The sequence below is a fragment of the Pseudophryne corroboree genome, chromosome 8 (genome assembly GCF_028390025.1).
Source record: "Pseudophryne corroboree isolate aPseCor3 chromosome 8, aPseCor3.hap2, whole genome shotgun sequence".
Taxonomy (NCBI): Eukaryota; Metazoa; Chordata; class Amphibia; order Anura; family Myobatrachidae; genus Pseudophryne; species Pseudophryne corroboree.
Window position 1 is genome coordinate 453,758,122 of NC_086451.1, and position 14,071 is coordinate 453,772,192.

The 14,071-nt window shown below is 47.9% G+C and overlaps 1 protein-coding gene across 1 annotated transcript in view; it reads left to right on the top strand.

The window, feature by feature from the left end:
* LOC134949611 (butyrophilin subfamily 1 member A1-like) overlaps positions 1-9,291 on the top strand; it is a 28,202-nt gene extending 18,911 nt beyond the window's left edge. Inside the window, exons 4-8 of the mRNA XM_063938304.1 lie at positions 1,565-1,681; positions 2,598-2,630; positions 6,532-6,552; positions 7,212-7,238; positions 7,390-9,291. Of these exons, the coding sequence (XP_063794374.1) occupies positions 1,565-1,681; positions 2,598-2,630; positions 6,532-6,552; positions 7,212-7,238; positions 7,390-7,955 (764 nt within the window). The 3' untranslated portion in view covers positions 7,956-9,291. The remainder of the gene's footprint in view (positions 1-1,564; positions 1,682-2,597; positions 2,631-6,531; positions 6,553-7,211; positions 7,239-7,389) is intronic.
* Positions 9,292-14,071: the final 4,780 nt, after the last annotated feature.

Here is a 14,071-nt window from a genome sequence, read left to right on the forward strand (position 1 = left end):
CCTCGGCCGGGCACAAAATCTAACTGAGGCTTGGAGGAGGGTCATAGTGGGAGGAGCCAGTGCACACCAGGTGACCTAAAGCTTTCTTTAATTGTGCCCAGTCTCCTGCGGAGCCGCTATTCCCCATGGTCCTTTCGGAGTTCCCAGCATCCACTAGGACGTCAGAGAAATTATAGTTATCGCGCTGTGTGTAAAGCATAGGCTATAAACATACTGTGTTATTAATATATATACTGTTATTATGTATATATACATTTAATAGGCTTTATTAGTAACTAGTACACACTAACAGCTACATTTTCTATTATAAATATTTTTTGCTAGATTATTTTACTTTTAGCTTATGGTTATAATGATTACCATTGCTTCTGTGTCATGTCATTGATTCCTTCAGATACAGATGGAGTCCTGCTCATATATGCCTTTAATGGGATTAATTGAGCCAGAGCAGTCAGACTGAATCCCCTGCTGTATTGTTCTCTCTGTATTGTATTGCAGCTGAGAACAATAGATGAAAGGTTTATGTTAATAAGCCTTGGTGCACCTAGGTGCAGCAGAGAAGGCTAGATGAGCGAGGCTCCATCTGTATAAATTGTTTTAAGAAGTTTAGGGGTCTATTTACTAAGCCTTGAATGGAGATAAAGTCGCTGGAGATAAAGTACCAGCCAATCGGCTCCTGTCATTTTACAAACCCAGCCTGTGACGTGGCAGTGAGGAGCTGATTGGCTGGTACTTTATCATCAGTGACTTTATCTCCATCCAAGGCTTATTAAATAGACCCCTTAGTGCCTATATATGTATATTACATTCACAGATGACCGATACATATTTGTTGACTTTTTCATCCATTTTTCATCAATGTGTTATCACTGTGCCGGCCTGGCGTGCAGTTCTGCCCACTGGTAATCAGAAGGATTACCAGGGACAGCAGAGAAGTTTCCCATAGCAACCACTCAGATTCCAGCTACCATTTATCTAGCACAGGCTGTGAATTGATAGTTATAAGCTAATTCCTTGCTACGGACAATTTCTCCACTTTATTTTCCTCAGAGATTTGATACACCTCCCCCATGTCCCCTACGTCCCCCAAGTTTATTTATAAGAGGAATTTCAAACAAGTTATTTAAACATAACAGCGCAGGTGGTTTAATTGGGGTGGGGGGCACAGGTGGAGGGAGCATAGATAACACATGGTATTAAGCTCAGAGGCGGCTCCCGCTCTCCCACCTGACAGCAGAAAACAATACACACACATCATACTAAGGGGTACATTTACTAAGCAGTGATCAGAACAGGGAAGTGAGCCAGTGGAGAAATTTCCCCATCAACCAATCAGTAGCTCTGTATATTTTTATAGTATGCAAATTATAGATGTTACTTCAGTGCTGATTGGTTGCCATGGGCAACTTCTCCACTGGCTCACGTCTCCGCTCTTATCACTGCTTAGTAAATGTACCCCTAAGTTAGAGTTCTGTCAAGTCTTCCTGTTAGTGTCACCTTCCTTGTGACTACTGTACTCTGTGTCCCGGTGATGGTCTCTCTTCTTCTTGTCCATATCACACAGATGCCATGTTTCCTCGTACCTCTTCCTGGGCGATCGGCTTCTGGCTACTCTTTTGTGTCATCATCATCGCCTCCCTAGTGGCGGTCTGGTTCTTCGTCTCAAAACGAAAGGAGAAAGGTAGTGTGGGACGCGGGAAGACCAATTAGGGCATTACGTAGTGCCGGAGCCATTTTGTCAGTTTTCTATTCAGTGTGTTGTGTTATATATGAAAGTCATACGTTAAGTCCCTGTGAAGTTCAGTGCTACATACTTTGAAAAAAATACACATAGTATACTACTGCTTAATTACTTACATGCCTCATACACGGTGGGGTCACATTATTATGACCACCGGCTAGAAGCCAGAGTCACCGCCGTGTGCAGCACAGACAGCGGCTAGACAGACTGAACTGTTGTTTTAGACACACGTCTGGTAACCCCCAGGTTCATTGTGACGGTGAGCTGCTCTGCTGTAGCGTGTCGGTCGGCCCTCACGCACCTTCCTAGCCGACGTTCACTTCTCACATCAATGGCACGTGGTTCTCCACAGTTTCCACGACGATTATTCGCAGTGGTGCCATTTGTCCAGTCACGATACACCGTCACCACAGCAGCACACGGACAGTCTACAAACTGCGCTGTGTCAGAAATACTGCCGCCTTTGGCCCGAAAGCCATCCTGAAATCACCCCTTTTACCCAAGACAGCAACGAGTGGTATGTGTGTAGACGGCCCATCACACACCTTATACACCCACCAAGCCAGTGCATGACACGTGACGTACTTCATGCCAACGTCACATGTAGGAGGTGGTCATAATAATGTGACTCGATGTGTAAAATGTAAGTGTATTTCATAAATCCACAGCAGTACATTCTGCTTGAAAATGCGGCCAAAACTCCAAAAATGGAGTATTCAGAGTTTGGGCCGCATTCCCATTTGCACAGAACTCTGGAATGAGATACTTTCTGCTCTACTGAGACACCGCAGATGTCTGAATGACATTACCCTCATTACCAATTTGTTATTTTTTTTTTATATTTTTGTCATTGCAGTGAGACAACTGATGATAAAGGATGACTGCATCGGTGAGTATTGCTCTGTCGCTATCGGTGGCTCCACTTCTTTGTTGCAACGTTAATCCCTAATTCCGGGCATGTTTGTCACTCTCGGGGGACCTGTGTCATGGCTAGGACCTGCTTATTATCAGTGATCAGGTGTCGGGGTGAGGCTCATTAAAGCGAGCCTGTTATCCTCACATAAAACATCAAATAAGACTATAGAGGAATACGTGCTAAACACATAATGCAACAGCTGTAATTACCAGTTCCGTACTCCCCCTAACACAGCGGCCGCCCCGGTCTCCTGACTCACTGCTAGGCCGGAGTCATTGGCCCATGGGCTGACAGGCCCGCAGTAACAGCAGATGATAAAACGGCAAATAACACAAACATTAAGCCTGTGTGCATTACACAATATGGAATACGTTCCATAGACAGGCCAACACACTGGACCCATTTCATGTTGCTGTATCAGGGTCTGGGCCTACGTCTTCTTTAAACCTATGTGAAAGTTGTGAGACGAGCTTGTGTGTATAGTAACTCTGTATCCGCCTGTGGGTGTGTTTGTGGCTGGGTGTCTGCACCTGCTGGGACAATGCGGCGTATGACCTATATTACTGATGTGTATCACAGTCATAGGGGCTGCGGCTGAGGGCAGGTTGCATCAAGCCTTTAAGGGGCATATTTACTAAAGTGCGGGTTTTTAGAAATGGAGCGGTTGCCTATAGCAACCAATCAGATGCTACTTATTTATCTAGCACATTTTAGAAGATAATAGCTTGAATCTGACTGGTTGCTACGAGCAACAGCTCTACTTCTAAAAACCAGCAATTTCGTAAATATACCCCTTGGAGAGAAATAAAGTGGAGAAGTTGCCCAAAACAAGGAATCAGCTCCTCTTGATCCAAGGCTTGATATCCAAATCTAACTCTCTCACATGTTACATCTGCCCCCCCTGCAGTGCACATCGCGCGTGCGCACTGCGCACCATACGCATGCGCACAAGTGCCGATTTTCAGCCTGCTCGCTCCGCTGGGAACAACGGCAGCTAGCGATCAACTTGGAATGACCCCCATGGTTTTGCCCATCTGCTAACAACTTTGCTGCTGCGATCAACTCTGAATTACCCCCTAGGTGCGGCAGCACAAAGACCGGTTACGGTGCCCTGCGCCTAGTTAGCGACCTCCAGGGTGTTATTTGCAAACATAGATGCAAAGTGCATTAATTCATGGCGAATAATCAGCTTTGGCTGAGGGGAGGACTAAGCACCACTAATAGGTTAGACGTATTGGCGGCTGTACTTGTGTTGTATTGCTACCGTATGACAGTCCTGGTTTCCCGTGGCCTTGTCGGTAACAGGCCTGCCTTGGTCAGATCACGGCCCTGCCCTGAGTTACGCAGATACTTTATATTGGAGAAGGCAGGCACTGGTTCATTCTCGTTACAGCCGGATGGTGAAGGGTTTTGTTGCTTTTCTAGTTAAGCTGTGGAATTGCAGTGCAATAAAATAAACTCGCCAGTAATCCCTGTAGTCTGCCAGTGTTTGTCCACCGTTCTCACCTTTAGTATGGAAGCAGCCTAGAGTACACATTGCTGCTTCTGTTCTGACAAAGCTAAATGATATTATGTAATAAAAATGAATGATCCATATACACAGGTGAGGCTACCAGGGTGTGTGCGCATAGGGGGCGGATTGCTGCTTCAAGACCCTTTGGCGCCCCGGGCGGAAAATGGGGGGCGTGGCTTCATACAGGGGGCGTGATCAGTTACGTTCCCTGTACAGTGGAGTAGCGCCGCTGAAAAATATTTACTATCCCCGCTCCCGTCCGCTGCAGATCTCCGCCGGCGCCGCTCCTTTCCTCGGATGACAGACACTAGAGGTCAATTATGACCCCTAGCGTCTGTCAGTCCCACAATGCTGTGCGGTGCGCGATGACGTCACCGCGCACCGCACAGCAATGGTCCTCTACACAAAGGGAAACTAGACGCGTAGCGTCTAGTTTCCCTTCACAGTGGGGGACAGCGGGACCAGCGGGGGATACAGCGGGCAGCTGGGGGCACACAGCAGTAGCGGATCTTGCCATGGTGCGGCGCCCTCCGGAAGGCGGCGCCCCGGGCAAAAGTCCTGCTTGCCCGTGGCAAGATCCGCTACTGGGGCCACGCTCTGCCCCTCCAGGTCCAACTCCTGTCCTGTGTATCCCCACTTCGACGCTCTATACCGGCGATGAGCTCAGGGTCTCGGCCAGATGTGGGTGTTTGCACATCAGCACAAAGAAGTGTTCCTCGCCGTTCCGCAGGGGGATTCAGTTGCATTGTGCGCTTATGGCTCCCAATAGTTCAAGGACTGTGGGTCGGGAGGGGGCACGTAAGAAGCGTAAAGGTGTGTTTAGGCAAATGCCACTCAGCCAGATCACCACACAGATGTATACGTTTTGGTCAGGGGGTGTATATACTCTAATGATTAGCCAAACCTCTGTGGAGACTGGCCACACCCCTACACATAGGCCCATACCACTGCATTCCCCCGGTGGACCCTTCATGCCCCAGTCCGACACTGTCTCCTGGTGTATCCCAGGCATATATACTACTGGCCAGTGTAGACAGGGAGACAAAGCTGTCTCTGTATAAAGATACATTTTGGTCCATGTTTTGTGTATATGTATGAAGGGGGGTGTACCGGGCACTCTGAAACTCCCCCTAAAGTGTGCCACTGCAGCATGCCTGTAACAGAGCAGATCAGGCCATTGCATTTGAGCTGCTTACAATTACTGTAGATCAGTGGTTCTCAAACTCGGTCCTCAGGACCCCACACAGTGCATGTTTTGCAGGTAATCCAGCAGGTGCACAGGTGTATTAATTACTCACTGACACATTTTAAAAGGTCCACAGGTGGAGCTAATTATTTCACTTGCGATTCTGTGAGGAGACCTGCAAAACATGCACTGTGTGGGGTCCTGAGGACAGAGTTTGAGAACCTGTGCTGTAGATGAAGATCACTGTGCAACATTTTGGAAGCCTGGAAATGGTGTCAGTGAACCTTTCTGAATTAGAAATAATACACACAGTATCCAGGGCAATAGGTATAATTATACTTTACACGCAGTATTGTGGTTACACCTTTTCCTACCTTCCGCGTTTGTTATCTTTTTATCTTGCAGTTTGACCAATTCACATTCATATCTTTTGACATTTTAAAAAGTATACCCAATAAAGGGCATGCATTAAATATTAATCATCTACAGCCCTGGATGCATTCCAATAAAAAGCCTCACGCGTTCTGCTATTTCTCTGATTACTGATTTATGAGGTGAAGTGTAGTCACCCCCCCTCCTCCCCCCCCCACACTGGCAATCGGACACACTAGTGAGACTGATAAATGCTGGGGATGAGGGTTATGTATCATGTCACTCTCAGTATCAAATCATAAGACTCCAGTGCGGCCCAATACTGTATATCTCCCTCAGCCACAGGATGTGGTGAGAAGGCCGCCCCAGCCTCTATTTCCTGTGGCAATAGTATTACACTGAAGCAGTCGGACTTAATCCCCTGCTGTATTGTCCTCTCTGTATTGTATTGCGGCTGAGAACAATAGATGAAAGGTTTATGCTAATAAGCCTTGGTGCACCTAGGTGCAGCAGAGAAGGCTAGATGAGCAAAGCTCCATCTGTATAAGTTGTTTTAAGAAGTTTAGGGGTCTATTTACTAAGCCTTGGATGGAGATAGAGTACCAGCCAATCAGCTCCTGTCATTTTTTTCAAACCCAGCCTGTGACATGGCAGTTAGTAGCTGATTGGCTGGTACTTTATCTCTGTCCAAAGCTTAGCAAATAGACCCCTGAGCCGCAAGTACTTTCCTGCACTCTACCTGTATGTATGTGCTGCACTCCGGTATCTATGTCTGATATATGCTGTCTGTGTTCTATTTTCAGAGCGCCTGAGACGTGAGATTGGTGAGTGTCTCCACTGGAATAATATAATTGTACGATTGGAATAATAAAGATGCAAGTGACGCAACATGGTAATATGAGCGTGTTTTGTTTTTTTAAAGTGTGCATTGGTCAAACCCCCACCGCTACTTAGCACTAGTAAATGCGAATACCTGCGTTCACCCTGAATACACCGATTAATGGCTAATGATTCATTATTAACCATCGCTATATGTACCACGTCAGTGATATATACTGGGTGTAGCTATTCCCAGCAGAGTAATGCTGGCTACACACTGTATAAGAATCGGGCTGAAGAGACGTATATCAGATTATTGTTCCGTTGGAGCGAATCAGCTGGCACGGCCCGCTGCGGGGCACTTGTAGGTAAGATTGAGCAATGATCCTGCCGCTTATGCAAGGCCTGATTCATTGTTGTACGCAAACTTGATGGTTTTGTGTGAACATCGGTCATCGTAACAGCATAGCGCGCCCATTGGAAGCCTATGGGGATGCTTTGCGATCGGAAATGGAGGGAATGCTTCATATTCCCAGGTAACCCCCACGAAAACTCCAGATAATCTTCAAAAATAGGCCCCTAAAGCTTCTGTGAATTGCTAGGCCTCATGTAGATGAAAATACCACAAATGTCATTTAATCACTGTATTTTTCTTTCTGTCCAGAATGGAGGAAAGTTTCTGTCAGAAAGGGTATGTATGTAAATCATTTTCTGCTCGCTTCTCCATTCTGTTGGTCGGCTTGCCTTCAGACCCCATTCCTGACATTACCCACTTACATCTTGTCTTGTCTCCGGTTTGATGACCATTTTATGTAACCAGCCTGTTACTGTAATCCTCACAGAATCCATGTTGTTTGATCCCCTCACCGCTTACTGGGGCCTGGTGGTCTCTCCGGACGGCCGTAACATTACAACCAGCGATGTGGCTTATCATGAATCCCAGTTGCCGGAGAGGTTTGACACGGAGCCTTGCGTACTTACTCAAGCCCCCATTTCCTCAGGCAGCCACTACTGGGAGACCGAAATCCGGGAGCAGAACGGAAAGTTCTGGTCGGTTGGTATAGCCAATCAGTCGGTGAGACGGACAGGGGGCCAGCGTGAGTGCCCCGAATCTGGAATATGGGCCATTAGGGCAACGGATGAGGGTTATTTGGCTCTCTCTGACCCTCATGAGCCCATCACGTTCTCCCAGTACTCCGTGCCGGGCGAGTCTAGCTTACTGAGTGACAGAGGAACGTATGAGCCTAGGCGAATACAGAGAGTGGGGACGTTTTTAGACTACGACAACGGAAAGGTCTCATTCTACGACGTGGAATCCTACGATCACCTCTACACCTTCACCCATGAATTCTCTGAGCCAGTTTATGGATTTTATTATGTTGGTACCGGGATCTCATTACGTTTGTGATAGTAGGAGGACTTGCAGCGGCTGGATGCATTATTGCCATCATATTGCCCAGGTTCATTCTGAACTCCTGCTCGGTTCCGTCAGTGAAACACTTCTTCCCGTCAGAGGGTCTCACTCATTGGGCCTGACTCCGAATCGCACGCAGAAGCTGACGCTTAATCGTCTTTTGCTGCAGTCATGCCTGCAGCTTTACACAATCCCCGTTACAAAGCCCTCCCCCTGCGTATATCCGTGCGTATGAATGGGAATGAAGGACTTAGACACTGACTTGCAAAATCTATAGATGCTCCTGTACTGTATGGTGAGATTATACAATGGCGGCAATGAGCTGGCGATACAGCACGGTGTCAGAATGAGCTGGCGATACAGCACGGTGTCGGAATGAGCTGGCGATACAGCACGGTGTCAACATGAGCTGGCGATACAGCACGGTGTCGGAATGAGCTGGCGATACAGCACGGTGTCGGCACTGAGCTGATGTAAAATTATGAGATTCGCAGGAGTAAAAGATAGGATAATACATACAATATATAATGTATAATCCATGGCGTAACTAAGGGGGTCATTCCGACCTGATCGGTGCTGTGCGTTTTTGCACAGCAGCCGATCAAGTCGGAACTGCGCATGCACCGCAGCCCCTGCGACACGGCCAGCGACGACTAACTCCCTGCCAGCTGCAGGAGCTGCGCTGGCCGGGAGTTACTCTACAAGTACAAAAGCATCGCCGCTGAGCGATGCTTTTGGACTTGTTTGGGCGGGGCCGACCTGACAGGCGGGGCGTCCCCTTGCACAGCTACGATCAGGTCGGAATGACCCCCTGAATACGGTCACTGTTTTTTATATTGTTGGCATGTAAAACAACACAGTATATGACACTTGGTATTTTCTATTATCGGTTAGAAATACGGTAGCAGACGTCTGGTGTCAGCGGCACATTACAGAAGTGTCACCTTTTGTGTTTAATCAAAAGTATCTCCCATCTGCATATATGTCTTTATTACCCACTGTGACCCGTTCCCACCGCCCACACCAAATGCCACCTGGTGCCCAAATGGTTAAAAAATCCCCTCACCTGACTTTCGTCTGCCGCATCCTCCGTCTCTGCCGCTCTCCAGCAGTCAGAAAGGATTTATCCAGCGCACTAAATAATTCAGGGAGCCAGCAGGGTGCCCACATACCAAGCCGAGAACAGCACTTATATATGTATACAGAATGTGATTATTATTATTACTGCTGTTTATTAGTCAGTGTCATTGTGACATTTGGATGTTTGTGTTAATACATTAAGTGCAAAAACTGCTCTTACCTAATAAAAGCAATCTGTGCAAAACAGTTTTATACAGAACACAATTGTGCTGCGTTTTGTAGATAGACTCTATATTGTGTGATACATTTTTTGTTTATTTATTTTGGTGGTATATTGTGATCACGGAGCAGCTCCTTCTACATTCACTGTGAGGAGCCCTGCTACACACTAATGGCAAGGAGAATATCATACACACGGACACTGCCACTAAGCTCCTCCTCCAACACTCACTGTGAGGAGCCCTGCTACACACTAATGGCAAGGAGAATATCATACACACGGACACTGCCACTAAGCTCCTCCTCCAACACTCACTGTGAGGAGCCCTGCTACACACTAATGGCAAGGAGAATATCATACACACGGCCACTAAGCTCCTCCTCTAACACTCACTATGAGGAGCCCTGCTACACACTAATGGCAAGGAGAATATCATACACACGGACACTGCCACTAAGCTCCTCCTCCAACACTCACTGTGAGGAGCCCTGCTACACACTAATGGCAAGGGGGATGTCATACACACGGACACTGCCACTAAGCTCCTCCTCCAACATTCACTATGAGGAGCCCTGCTACACACTAATGGCAAGGAGAATATCATACACACGGCCACTAAGCTCCTCCTCTAACACTCACTGTGAGGAGCCCTGCTACACACTAATGGCAAGGAGAATATCATACACATGGACACTGCCACTAAGCTCCTCCTCTAACACTCACTATGAGGAGCCCTGCTACACACTAATGGCAAGGAGAATATCATACACATGGACACTGCCACTAAGCTCCTCCTCTAACACTCACTATGAGGAGCCCTGCTACACACTAATGGCAAGGAGAATATCATACACATGGACACTGCCACTAAGCTCCTCCACTAACATTCACTGTGAGGAGCCCTGCTACACACTAATGGCAAGGAGAATATCATACACATGGACACTGCCACTAAGCTCCTCCTCTAACACTCACTGTGAGGAGCCCTGCTACACACTAATGGCAAGGAGAATATCATACACACTGCCACTAAGCTCCTCCTCCAACACTCACTGTGAGGAGCCCTGCTACACACTAATGGCAAGGAGAATATCATACACATGGACACTGCCACTAAGCTCCTCCTCTAACACTCACTATGAGGAGCCCTGCTACACACTAATGGCAAGGAGAATATCATACACACGGCCACTAAGCTCCTCCTCTAACACTCACTGTGAGGAGCCCTGCTACACACTAATGACAAGGAGAATATCATACACACAGACGCGGCCACTAAGCTCCTCCTCTAACACCCACTGTGAGGAGCCCTGCTACACACTAATGGCAAGAATATCATACACATGGACACTGCCACTAAGCTCCTCCTCTAACACTCTACTGTGAGGAGCCCTGCTACACACTAATGGCAAGGAGAATATCATACACACTGCCACTAAGCTCCTCCTCCAACACTCACTGTGAGGAGCCCTGCTACACACTAATGGCAAGGAGAATATCATACACATGGACACTGCCACTAAGCTCCTCCTGTAACACTCACTATGAGGAGCCCTGCTACACACTAATGGCAAGGAGAATATCATACACACGGCCACTAAGCTCCTCCTCTAACACTCACTGTGAGGAGCCCTGGTACACACTAATGACAAGGAGAATATCATACATACAGACGCGGCCACTAAGCTCCTCCTCTAACACTCACTGTGAGGAGCCCTGCTACACACTAATGGCAAGGAGAATATCATACACATGGACACTGCCACTAAGCTCCTCCTCTAACACTCACTGTGAGGAGCCCTGCTACACACTAATGGCAAGGAGAATATCATACACACGGCCACTAAGCTCCTCCTCCAACATTCACTATGAGGAGCCCTGCTACACACTAATGGCAAGGAGAATATCATACACACGGACACTGCCACTAAGCTCCTCCTCTAACACTCACTATGAGGAGCCCTGCTACACACTAATGGCAAGGAGAATATCATACACATGGACACTGCCACTAAGCTCCTCCTCCAACATTCACTATGAGGAGCCCTGCTACACACTAATGGCAAGGAGAATATCATACACACGGCCACTAAGCTCCTCCTCTAACACTCACTGTGAGGAGCCCTGCTACACACTAATGACAAGGAGAATATCATACACACAGACGCGGCCACTAAGCTCCTCCTCTAACACTCACTGTGAGGAGCCCTGCTACACACTAATGGCAAGGAGAATATCATACACATGGACACTGCCACTAAGCTCCTCCTCTAACACTCACTGTGAGGAGCCCTGCTACACACTAATGGCAAGGAGAATATCATACACACGGCCACTAAGCTCCTCCTCCAACATTCACTATGAGGAGCCCTGCTACACACTAATGGCAAGGAGAATATCATACACACGGACACTGCCACTAAGCTCCTCCTCTAACACTCACTATGAGGAGCCCTGCTACACACTAATGGCAAGGAGAATATCATACACATGGACACTGCCACTAAGCTCCTCCTCCAACATTCACTATGAGGAGCCCTGCTACACACTAATGGCAAGGAGAATATCATACACATGGACACTGCCACTAAGCTCCTCTAACACTCACTGTGAGGAGCCCTGCTACACACTAATGGCAAGGAGAATATCATACACACGGCCACTAAGCTCCTCCTCCAACATTCACTATGAGGAGCCCTGCTACACACTAATGGCAAGGAGAATATCATACACACGGACACTGCCACTAAGCTCCTCCTCTAACACTCACTGTGAGGAGCCCTGCTACACACTAATGGCAAGGAGAATATCATACACACGGCCACTAAGCTCCTCCTCTAACACTCACTGTGAGGAGCCCTGCTACACACTAATGGCAAGGAGAATATCATACACACAGACGCGGCCACTAAGCTCCTCCTCCAACATTCACTATGAGGAGCCCTGCCACACACTAATGGCAAGGAGAATATACACACGGACACTGCCACTAAGCTCCTCCTCTAACACTCACTATGAGGAGCCCTGCTACACACTAATGGCAAGGAGAATATAATACACATGGACACTGCCACTAAGCTCCTCCTCTAACACTCACTGTGAGGAGCCCTGCTACACACTAATGGCAAGGAGAATATCATACACATGGACACTGCCACTAAGCTCCTCCTCTAACACTCACTGTGAGGAGCCCTGCTACACACTAATGGCAAGGAGAATATCATACACATGGACACTGCCACTAAGCTCCTCCTCTAACATTCACTATGAGGAGCCCTGCTACACACTAATGGCAAGGGGGATGTCATACACACAGACGCGGCCACTAAGCTCCTCCTCCAACATTCACTATGAGGAGCCCTGCTACACACTAATGGCAAGGAGAATATCATACACACGGCCACTAAGCTCCTCCTCTAACACTCACTGTGAGGAGCCCTGCTACACACTAATGGCAAGGAGAATATCATACACACGGCCACTAAGCTCCTCCTCTAACACTCACTGTGAGGAGCCCTGCTACACACTAATGACAAGGGGGATGTCATAAACACAGACGCGGCCACTAAGCTCCTCCTCCAACATTCACTATGAGGAGCCCTGCTACACACTAATGGCAAGGAGAATATCATACACACGGCCACTAAGCTCCTCCTCTAACACTCACTGTGAGGAGCCCTGCTACACACTAATGGCAAGGAGAATATCATACACACGGCCACTAAGCTCCTCCTCTAACATTCACTGTGAGGAGCCCTGCTACACACTAATGACAAGGGGGATGTCATACACACAGACGCGGCCACTAAGCTCCTCCTCTAACACTCACTGTGAGGAGCCCTGCTACACACTAATGGCAAGGAGAATATCATACACACGGCCACTAAGCTCCTCCTCCAACATTCACTGTGAGGAGCCCTGCTACACACTAATGGCAAGGAGAATATCATACACATGGACACTGCCACTAAGCTCCTCCTCCAACACTTACTGTGAGGAGCCCTGCTACACACTAATGACAAGGAGAATATCATACACACAGACGCGGCCACTAAGCTCCTCCTCCAACATTCACTATGAGGAGCCCTGCTACACACTAATGGCAAGGAGAATATCATACACATGGCCACTAAGCTCCTCCTCTAACACTCACTGTGAGGAGCCCTGCTACACACTAATGCCAAGGAGAATATCATACACACGGACACTGCCACTAAGCTCCTCCTCTAATACTCACTGTGAGGAGCCCTGCTACACACTAATGGCAAGGAGAATATCATACACATGGCCACTGCCACTAAGCTCCTCCTCTAACACTCACTGTGAGGAGCCCTGCTACACACTAATGGCAAGGAGAATATCATACACATGGCCACTAAGCTCCTCCTCTAACACTCACTATGAGGAGCCCTGCTACACACTAATGGCAAGGAGAATATCATACACACGGCCACTGCCACTAAGCTCCTCCTCTAACACTCACTATGAGGAGCCCTGCTACACACTAATGGCAAGGGGGATGTCATACACACAGACGCGGCCACTAAGCTCCTCCTCCAACATTCACTATGAGGAGCCCTGCTACACACTAATGGCAAGGAGAATATCATACACATGGACACTGCCACTAAGCTCCTCCTCTAACACTCACTGTGAGGAGCCCTGCTACACACTAATGGCAAGGAGAATATCATACACACAGACGCGGCCACTAAGCTCCTCCTCCAACATTCACTATGAGGAGCCCTGCCACACACTAATGGCAAGGAGAATATACACACGGACACTGCCACTAAGCTCCTCCTCTAAC